The sequence below is a fragment of the Thunnus albacares genome, chromosome 2, assembly GCF_914725855.1.
Source record: "Thunnus albacares chromosome 2, fThuAlb1.1, whole genome shotgun sequence".
NCBI classification, from domain to species: Eukaryota; Metazoa; Chordata; class Actinopteri; order Scombriformes; family Scombridae; genus Thunnus; species Thunnus albacares.
The window spans coordinates 21,562,630-21,574,175 of NC_058107.1; the positions used below are offsets into that span (position 1 = coordinate 21,562,630).

Genomic DNA, 11,546 nt, shown 5'->3' on the forward strand with positions numbered 1-11,546 from the left:
TAAACTGGCAACGTCATGTAGATTTGAGTCTGTACCTCAACAAAAACAGAATATTGTGCAGTTCATAAATGTATTACTTATTGCAGCCAATGAGAGTACATTAATGTAAGTGTCTTTAATTGTATCCACCCATTGTAACTGTTAAATCATCTGAGCTGAAGGCCTTTAACAAACTGGAGAGATGAAGCAGTTGTTAGTCATATTATTCCAACAATAGGCCCACACACTTACAGACTGATGAAATGATAAGTGGATGGATGGATAGATGGATGTTAGAGGCATATCACATGTCTTCAGTTGTTCCATTATGATCCTCCCCACTGTTCTTGCCTGTGCCAGTGTTTATAGTGTTATCAGTAAATGTAGCCTTGTGTTACCGCCTTTTCCGCAACTAAACATTATCATTACCCACTCATTATGGAAAGAAAACTCAATCATAAGTCAACACAATATTGTGTAAGCTGTTTTGTTTTGGGGTTGGGTTTTAAGTGGGTCGTAGGCCTACAGTGGACTTCTTGAGCCCTACCAGTAATGAGAACAGTAATGAGCTCGGGTCCCAAGCGACATTGAATTTCTCATTTGGATCCCACTCAGACGCATGCCGCTGTAGAACGAGCGCTGACCTGCTTTATTGGCCAGTTTTGGTTTAAAGGCTTTTGTGTTTAAGGCCTGTCTGAAAGCCTTCCAGATTTGTTCCTTGGTTGGTCACATGCTGTGTTCCACCTGTAATACTGATTCAGTGACACATAATTTCTCTGCACTGCTTTGCTTCTTTTTTTTTTAAGTGTCATGGACAAAGCCATACACCACTACCAAAAATGGAAACATAAGTCCTAGTCACATGAGATATTGGGCATTCTCAGAGCAAAGTTCATGATTTTTTAACAGCATCATAAAAGATCTACAGGATGATATTGGTGCTTTCTGCAGTGTGTGACATAGATTTCTACTGTTCTCGTGACAGCGTTTGGTGAGGCAAATGGAATTTGTCACGTTCAAGTCTGAGACAGGGGTTATAGTGAAGTGAAGACACATATGAGTTGCTTTTGTTTTGCCTTACTGCACATATTATAGTAAGTGAAGTACTGCAAATAAAAGCAAGTCAAGAAGACACATTACACTAGTTAATATAAAATAATTCATTATCATGGGCACCCTAACAGACCCCTATTTTTGTAAGAGGAAGGCACAAAAATAGGGGTTGTATTACTGTCTCCAGTGAGCATAGGAGATAGTACTAGTACTGAAATATGTAACTGCAATAGTCCTACATACTCAAATTTGGAAAGTACTATTCATTGAGATAACATGTTTGGTTTATAATGACCTTACTTTGTCATAAAATGACTGAAAAACAGTAATTTGCAAGTTTTACAGATGTCCTACTTGCTTAAACAATTCTTTGTAAACAAAAAAGTTTCAATTGAGGTCATCTCACATAGGTATTGAGCCATGTTGATTGTAACCTAACTAAGTGGCCCATTTAGACCATTTAAATGGGGACATGACAGTGACTCAGTGCTTAATTGCATTCAGTGCACTTGTTTAAAACTACTATGTGCTAACCCCTGTATGCCGGTCTTATCTTTCCTGTCTGTATCCACCAAACTGGCAAAAAATTAAACCTTGAATGAAACGTGAAAATATAAAAAGAAAAACTGTTAAACAGTTCTAGTAGAATTAATGTTACCTGTCCAGGGACCTGTCTGATTCGTCCCAGATTTGCAGCTTGGGGAGCCATGTCAATCTGTGACTGTAATGAAGGGCAACCAAGCGGTTCTCTAGAGTGACATTCAGCCACAGGTCAGTAACACTTTCACCTGTCATGTGTTGCTCAGCATAATCTTGTTTAAAGTAGAGATTCCCCTTTGAGCAAATGTGCCATGCTAATAGCTGAAAACCATGTATCACCTCAGTTATTTTTCATCAAGTTGAAAACCATGTAAATGATCTAATAGACTCATAATATATTTATTTTAGACTTTCATTTCAACCAAAAAAGAGCATATTCCTTGCAACATTTTATCACTTTGAGCTGCATGAGGACTGAGGGATTGTTGATGAAATCTGCTAAAGAAAGGTTTCAGCCATTAAACTAGGAGGAAACAAATGAGGTTAATTTAGACATACAATTACAGAACAGCAGGATTTTATTCCACAATTTACCTGTGTCAGTGAACATTGCTCATGTGCAGATATCTCTGAATGACATAGATGAACTTATTTATCCCTCAGGGTAATGGGAAATAATTTTACAGTGTAGCTCTTCAGGGGCATTCTCTTAATTTGGAGTCCAGGGAAGGCCCCAGTGTCCCAGGTTAATTCTGGCATGAGTGTAGATGTGCCAATGGAGGAATAAACAAGACAGACAATAATTAAATCACTTTTTCATAGATATAAATCCCATCACCACATAAAACCTTCTCCACTTGAGTGATTTCATCATATGTATAAAAAAAATTAAAGATGAATAGTTATACTTATTCACCTTGGACACATCCCTATAAAAACAGTGCATATGTATTGAATGTTCTAGATTCAATTCAATAAAAATATACACAGTAAGATATTTAACAATAAATTGTATTTTTTCCCTAAAAATAAACAAAACAAAACAATCAAAGAAAAACACAGACTTTTATTTTGGAAGATAAAACACTTTGGACTACTTCCTGCCCCATGTCACGTGACCGCGTCCTTGCCTAGCTACGAGAAAGCGTCGCTCCATGGTCGCTACGGGGAGAGGGATGGGTCGGTTGTAGTTAGAAGACACTTTTGTGCACTTTCCCCACGCAGTTAGCAGAGCTTACTATCATGGCAAATTGCGGGAAACGATTCTCGGTCGTTTCGACAACGGCTTTACCAAGTTTTGACGTTTGTACATTCATGTTTTGGTGCTGTTAGTGCATTGCATCTATCTTGGCATGACCGATAAAGATTAGTTAGCATGCTAGCGAGCTAGCCACACATCCTCAGCATCACATAGCGACCACGCCTGCCAGTGACAGGTAAGATAAGAAACCTCACTTCATTTCTCTCCAGGACTGTGTACCACCACTCACCCACTATTTTTTTTTGACCATTAGTAACTCTGGTGAAAATCCCTTGCTGTTGTTACATAATGATTGCCAGCACAGTTCATAGCAGGTGTTTTCGAGTGACTAATTCCTTGTGACAGTAATGATGCGGCTCTAATAGGATTTTCGCCCTCTCCTTCCTGTCGCTTGTTGGGGGAGTACGGCAGGAACGAGTGAGCAGCTTTGCTGTGTGTTTGCATGGGAACGTGTGGTTTATTTAGTGGTTTAATCTAACTTTGCACATTAGTCTCTTTTACCTTTATGCATGATAGTTTCGTTTTAACAGACTACTTAAATTGGATGTGAGATTATATGTAGTTGAGCCTTTATTTTGCATAATTTAATTGTCATGGAAAAGAAAGTAATCAGAGCATGATCCTAATATACATTATACAATGACACATTTGCTCCAAAATACACTTTGAAAAAGTCAACCAGGCTGCAAGCAAAGCTTTTCAACTTTTTCAGTTAAAGCATTGAGGTTTCAATCTGAATTATGTATCATAACAGCTGGTTAATGGTAATGATATACGTTGGAACATGCATTATGCTGTTGCTTTTTCAAGCTTAATGTGATTATAGAGTTTCACTTACTGAGCTACTGAACTCTTGTAAAGTATTTGGCTTTGTAGGGTTGCAAATAGACTTAAGCCATTGCTCCTCAGCATCAACAGGTACAACAAGGATGGAAAGACATAAAGCCCCTGAGAAACCAGGATTCTGTGTCTCTGTGTATCAGTGTGGTTGCAGGTACCTAGGCAGACATGGGCAAACTACAGAGCAAATTTCGCAAGAGGTCTGAGCTCTACAGGTGAGGCGTGTACTGCTGAAAACACTTTCCATGTCCTTGTTTCATATTACATATGGATTCAAAGCAGGCTTTGAGTATGTAGCCCACTCACACAAGAAAAATATCAAAAGAAAGTATTATTAAAGATGTCAGTATGCATCCTAAAATCCTTAGATTTTGGGGTGTGGTTATGATGATTACTGTCTGCAATATAATGCACAAATGAAATGGAAGATGTACTTAAATATATTAATTGTGCACAGGAGGGACCAAGCTCCAGGAAAATCTCTAGAAACAAAGAAAGTAAAAAATCTGTGAGAAAATATTTTTCTTTTTCTTTGTGATTATTGAAATTGGCGGGAGATATCGGTACTATGAAGATCATTGTAGCGTATATTGTGTAGTATTAGAATATTTAGTATGTCAACATGGCAAGTATCATCAACAAATGGTGCAACAGGTAATTTGTAAGATTGTTTTAATTCCACTTATTGATGTTAAGGAGGTTAGTTTTTCAATTTCAACCTGTAAAGGAACATAATGTCGGAATAATACAGAGATAAATTTAACATTAAAATCTCTTACTTTCACTAGCGTTGATATTGGAGAAAATAAAAAAGAAAATTTTATCAGGTCATTGTTTCTCTGTTGATAACAAAATATGTCTGTATATGTTTGATTTGTGTATTGCTTCCTTACTACTGGTGTTTTTTCTGTACAGGGCATCTCAGGGGGAGAAGGCAGATAACACCTTTGACAGTCAGGTGGTACAGTATGAACTTGCACATCAAGGATCCGTCAACACTGTCACCAATCTCAGCCCAGATCTGTGTGTTTCTGGTGGGAATGACAAGGTAAATTCATGTATACACTGTACAGCATTTATTATGGAGTAATTTTTGTCTTGCGTAATGGTTTTCAAATAACTAGAACTCAGTAAAATGTCCTATACAAGGAAAAGACTCATAATACTGTCCAATTTACATTTTTATTTAGGTAATACACAGTGAGATGCAGCATGTAAGGGAATTGTATGCGCATGTGTGTGTGTGTGCCCCTTTAGGCTGTGGTGGTGTATGACTGGAAACAAGGCCGGATGTGTCAGTCCTTCCAGGGTCACAACCGAGAGGTTACCAAGGTAACGTCAATAGTGTTTTTGTGCAAACTGATAAAGGTGTGACGCTTGTTCAAAGCTGTCACACATTTCACATATCATGTATCCTCTCGTCTCCTCTTGATTCTACCTCCATCTTTCTGCCAGGTGGTGTGTTATCCAGGCAGCACATGGATCTTTAGTGCCTCACGGGACAAGACTGTTCTGATGTGGGACCTAAACCAGGGGGACGAACCTATTCAGGAATTTTGTGGGCATGAGTTGGTGGTCAATGGAGTAGCTATCAGTCCTGGTATATACAGTAAACACACACACACAAACACACACTGAGTCTCTTCACCCACTTATTATACCAAAATACAGAATTTTCTGCATTATCTGTTTGCAGGTTGCATGTTATTTATCCCAAAGCATAACTTACTATTAAAAACTAATAGCTTACTATTTATTTATGGTTATACACTAACTCAAGTTCCTCTATATTTATTATTGTTGCTTTGGAAATATTTCATTAATAATAATATGAATATTAAACAAAAAGTGGAGCAACAGTGCCATCAACAGCACATCTCCTCCCTCTGCAGAAGACAGTCATCTACACATTTGGTTAAATATCTGTGTTCTTATTGGCTGCCAGTCAGCACAGCATTAAATATGCAAAAGTGGTATAAAAGCATGTACAAAAACTGCTAGAACAAACAAACAAACAAAACCCTTGGGGTAGCTGTTGGATGACCATTTCAAAGACACTTACATCAATGTTTGTAAGGATCTTCACTGTTCAAACTCCTGGGTATAGATTTAAATGTGACAGAGACTCCTCAACAAGTTAATATCTGAACTGATCTCTTGTCTTGATCACTCAAGATGCTGCTACAGAAGATGAAGTAAAATATCAATAAGATACCTGTTTTATATGCAGGCTGTAATAAATATCATCCATTATCACCTTTGACCGGACAATATGTTTTTATTTTAGATGTTTTGATTACTTTTTTTTTTTTTTTTTTTTTACGTTTTAGGCAATGGGAACAATTCTTTCATGTTTTATGTTCATATATTTCAAGTGAAATTTTTAACTACTTCTGGGGCTTTAGAGGCTTTTGCCTGTGATTTAGTAATTTTATGCACATTGAAATACTATATTTCTGTTTATTGATCTGCATTGAAGATGTTGAACTGCTTTTATTGACGTTTGCAGAAGGGAGAAAGCTGTGCACGGGTTCCCGTGACAACTGGATGTGCCTGTGGGACATAGAATCAGCAAAATGTGAACAGAGACACAACATTTCTAGAAACCTGGTGAGAGTAGTAGTGTGTGATTTTTGTGCGTACACAGCCTTGTGCTAAGAATAGTTGCTAGCATGCTGACTTGCCTCAGGTGTGTACCTAAGCATGAAAAATAATCAAATCAATAAGCCATTGAATCTGACTTTTACTTCCTGAGTTCATACCCTGCAGGCTCTAAACTTTTCCACTTTCCTCTCTCGTCTGGCCAGGTGACTCATGTGTGTTGGGTGCCAGGCAGTTCCTCTATAGTCCAGACCTCTGAGGATAAGACCATAAGGTACAGAAAGATTTTGCTACTACAACTATACAAAGCATGTAGAGCTAGAAATGATACATTACAGTAGATGTGTAAATGTGCCATCTGTAACAAAGCAAATTTAGTGGAGTGGTGCGGAAATCCACTTTGTACACAGCTGGCTGTGACATTTGTTTAGTTTATTGTCCTTTCATAAACTAATTCTGTGCTGTTACCTTTGGAGTTTTCATGCTTTCTATCTACTACTTGATTATGACCCAGTAAAAGCGACTGACGGGCTATGTTTAGCATGACATATGCAAATCAGTAGGTCACATGAAAACATGAAATTATGCAACTGTCGACACTTTAGCCAGTGATTTACTGCTGTCATTTAAAGAAGGTCAGTGATACCGGACGCAGTATTAAAACTTGGGATTGTCCCTGTGTACATTCTCTTTCTCACAGGTGACGTGAGAAGGAGAACGCACATATTCTCCTGAGTGAAACATTCATACTTGCATGTGATATGATTTATGTAATTTTAGTTGATAAACCAGCATGTCAGCATGGTTGTAATTATAAGTGGACAGGTGGGAGGCTGTAGTCATTACACTTCTTTACACTCAGATAAAATCTCCCTGAATACATTATCTCTGACATGACCTCATGCTGCCTACTGTTAGTTAGAGATAAATCATGTTGAACCTGTGAACTCCATCTCTACTTTTGTAATGACACACTGGAGATTTCATACAACTGAATTTTATCAGTACAGTATTTTGCTGAAATCAGTCAGTAATAAAGCGCTTATGATACAAAACATAAGAAGCACTCCTCTACAGCAAGTATTACAGCAAAGATGGATGATGTTCCATTAGGTCTAAACTGCTGATTTTAATTTAGTTTCTCATATCAACCTGGGCTCTTTTTGTGGTTTTTGCTGCAGTATTTTCATTCATTTTGTTTCGACTTAAATTGGGGATTGTCCCTGTAATGAACCAATGAGACTTCACTCTTGATGATATGTTATCCAGTTTTAAAATTTCAGATGACAGACAATTCTGCAGATTCTAGCTCTGATAAAATACAAGCACTTAATTTAGCCTTACTTAACTTCCACCAGTGTCTCTTCTGCTTTGTGTTTTAGATAAAATTGTATTTTCATGTATAAAACTATACATACACAATGAGTGTTTTTCTACAGTAATATGTTTGTGTGAGTACACAGGGTGTGGGACAGCCGTGCATGGCAGGTGACCAATACTTTTCCAGCCAAGCAATACATCCAGACCCACTGTGACGTTTCTCCAAATGGCAACTACTTGGTGTCCAGCAGCAACGGCTTTGGAGGCCAGGGCTGTGAAGCCACGGTGAGACCGGTGGAGGTGTTTGTATAGAGGCGGTTGTTGCCTGTATAGGTGTGGTTGTACAGATGATTGTTGGAGGTTTGTTGCCTATTTAGTGGGATTGACTGAGTGGATATTAGACAACGCTTTACTGGAATAAACAATGTGTTTTGTAACATGAACAGTGGTAAAATTCACATGACAGAAAACAACAATGAGTGTTTGGGCTTTGGAGTGGTTTTGAATATAGTTCGCTGATACAGTCATATGTTTTATAGGTTTGAAATCATGTACTGGTAAAGAAGGAAATCCGGTGCCTACTCAGTTAATACCAATTCTTTGTCTTTCTTGTGGCACCAAATTAAATCAAACAAAACAATTGGCCATTACCCTTGTGCACCCAGTCTCTGAAGTTTTCCCTTGAGGGTTTGATTCCCCCAGTTAGCAGTCTGTTTGGGCCCTGGTTTGGACTATGGGCTCCTCTTCTGTATAGACCGGTTTTCTGTCTAAACTGTGTCTTCTAAAAGAGGCAAATATGGAGATGTTAATCTGGTGCATGCGCACCTATTTGACTTGCTTCCAGTGGTTCTGTAGTACACAGTCTAGTAAAAAAATAAGATACATGAAAGTTAGAAATTACATATATTGGTGGGTTTTCTTGCGTTACTGTCAGTTTTTTCTCCAGCTTTATGAAAACCCAATTTTGAATTTATTTTGGCACAATCTCAAAAGTGTCCACTGTCTCATGATGACACTTTGTAAAAGTCTGACGTTATCATTTGTTCTCAGTGGAGTTATGTCTGTGTTACCAGCTCTGGGACCTGCGTCAGCCTGGCTGTAAGGTAGTGGAGTACAGAGGCCATCTCCAGACCACAGCCAGCTGTGTGTTTCTGCCTACGCCTCCTGGTGGCGCAGCTCAGGTAGCAACGTCCTCCCATGACAGCTCCGTCAAAATCTGGGACCAGAACACAGCAGGTAACACACACAGTAAGACAAATACAAAGACACATGGGAACAGACACAGACACATTTTGTGTGTCTAACTCTCCTCCAACCTTTCTTCTCCCATCCCTTGGCTTCTTCTCTGTTCAGTCTGTTTAGGGACATTGTCTCTGGATGGCGCTGGTCCACTGATTGCTCTGGCTCCCACCGACTCCTCCAGTCTGCTCTGTGCCAGTTTCAACAACGGCCTCCACCAAATTCAGATGAGCCAGGGATCAAACCAGGCTCAGGGCTCTGGGGCAGGTTCAGGTGGCGCTGGTGGCTTGGACATTAAAGTTGTGGCGCGCTTTTGACAGCCCAGATGAGCCTGGTGTGTCCTGACCTGACCTGTGAACATCCACTAGCACAGTGAGCAGTATGACTGGATGTGGACGTTTTTTTGTTTATTTGTTTTTTTTTACAAATTTACTTATTTCTGCTTTACTAGACTGCCATACAATAAAGAAAGACAGAAGTGATTAGTGAGGATAAAATGATGGGATAATAATGATGTACATTTCACAAAGTATGCACCTTTGTGCAGCAGAGCCACCTGGATGTGCATCATATCTCTATCTCTGGGAGGCTGGTCTGTAGAGCAAATCACCCATTAATTGAAAGGACTATTCACACCTAAACTGATCTTGCTTGGAACGCTGCCTTCGTGGACCTAGCCAGATGACTTGGGGATTACTCTCAACTTTCTACTTCAGCTAGGTGGGACTGACTGGATGCTTCTTGCACTCGTTGCATTGCTTTTATTGTCAGTGCCGACTACAACTTCACGGGATATCTGAATTCTGCAACAGTGGTAGTGAAAAGGAACTGAAAATCATCACCTATCTGGTGAGGTGTTTACTTATCATGAGTCTCAAGCGAAATAGAGTTTTATACTACTATACTATTTTCTTTTCCTGGATATAATTTAGGAAGTGCAGTCAGACTTGAAGTCTTGTTTGTCAAACACTTGATAATTGTTTTTATCACCAAAACAGAGTAATGAAGAACATGTATGTTGTTAATAATGTAACCGTTCATTAGTTGGTACTGTTGCTTTAACCTGTCAAGTGTTAGACCGAATGAATACCTGACACAGGGCTGTATAAACATGCTTTGTTTTTAGGTAGAGTTCGACCGATAAGGATTTTTAAAGATACAGATTCCGATATTTTTGAACTGAAGCTGCCAATCGCTGATGTTTTGTGCAGTTTTCCAACATATTTGAATTTGAAAATCACTATGCAAGAGGAATCCCAGAGTAATTCCCTGTTTAAATTCTTTTAATATACAAATGGGAATAAAAAATATTGAAAAAGCAAAACAAAGCTGCTCCGCGGCCTGTCAACATGAAACATGCTAGTTACTTCAGATAGTGTTGGATCAGCATTGTTTTTAAAATGATGTGGCTACCATGCTATTAACACAGATATTGAACTACTTTGTTAGAATTAACAATCCAAACATACTGTAGTTTGAGCAGCAAATGCTAATGTTAATATTAGCAGCCTTAAGTGAGCGAGTTTGGCAGCACATTGCATTCCTACCTGAGTAGATAAGTATCAGGACGTGAGATAACCACTGTTGACACTTAAGTTTAGTACTGATTACTTTGTCAACTTCAACTGCTTTAAAGTTACATGATTGACCTTTTGTCTGTAGGTTTCCTGGTGACCATCTTTCCCCCAAAAATGTGTAAGTCAAAGTTTCTCAGGGCTAAGACTGAATCCATTTAGAGAATTCTCTGCAACTAGAGGATAGAGGTTGACAAAAGTTCAGGAGGAGGGTCACTGGTTGAGAGCTAATGCACTCTCAAGTGGTTCCAAATGTACTTAACATGAATATTAATGTGAAGGCACGAGGATGCATTGTTGAACAGATGTTAAACAGTGAGAGAATTTCACAGGTTAGAGTTGAATTCAATGGGAAAACTCAGTCAGCTGTGATGTGTGGCTTTGCCATACGGTGCTAAGGAGTCCACATTCAATCAGACATTTTGTAAGAATTTACTGTCGTCACTCTAAATATCACCAGTTGATTCAATTTTATCTCTGTTTGTTTGATACGTTATGAATAAGCAATAAATGAGGCATTTTATAATGTCTGAGGAGTAAATCTTTGTTGTAGTTTCATCTTTTTAGATCTTTTACTTGGTCACAGCCTCATATTTAATATGCTACTTACATACTTGTCATTATGAATACTTCCAGTGGTGGAATGTAACTACAGTAATTACATTTACTCAAGTACTGTACCTAAGTACAAACTTGAGGGTACTTGTACTTTACTTGAGTATTTTCATTTCATGCTACTTTTTACTTCTACTCAGCTGCAATTCAGAGAAACATTATACTTTTTACTCCCTTACATTTATCTAATAGCTGTGGTTACTGGTTACAGACTAATATTTTACATACAAAACATGAGTTTATAAAATAAAATCAACTGTATAATAAACTACCAAACAGTATAAAACAGTTAAAATTGGCTCCACCTCAACCAGCAACAGTAAAGTGCTAATGACACATTATTGCATCAGTAGTAATAATCCAATACATAATAGTGTAACAGTACAGGGGCCATTTTTCTGCATGGAGTGTTTTCACTTTTGATACCTTAAGTACATTTTTGTAATAATGCTTATGTACTTTTACTTAAGAGACATTTGTGATGTAGGACTTTAACTTGTAATGGAGTGTTTTATATATTATTT

The 11,546-nt window shown here is 38.3% G+C and overlaps 1 protein-coding gene across 1 annotated transcript; it reads left to right on the forward strand.

Annotated features, from left to right (window-relative positions):
- The first annotated feature begins 2,684 nt into the window (after positions 1–2,684).
- Positions 2,685–10,948, forward strand: wdr31 (WD repeat domain 31). Its single transcript, XM_044373043.1, has 10 exons — positions 2,685–3,008; positions 3,817–3,888; positions 4,589–4,721; positions 4,931–5,005; positions 5,129–5,273; positions 6,183–6,283; positions 6,481–6,548; positions 7,738–7,879; positions 8,668–8,830; positions 8,948–10,948. The coding sequence occupies exons 2-10, from the start codon at positions 3,842–3,844 to the stop codon at positions 9,148–9,150; spliced, it is 1,077 nt and encodes a 358-aa protein (XP_044228978.1). The 5' UTR covers positions 2,685–3,008; positions 3,817–3,841; the 3' UTR covers positions 9,151–10,948.
- Positions 10,949–11,546: the final 598 nt, after the last annotated feature.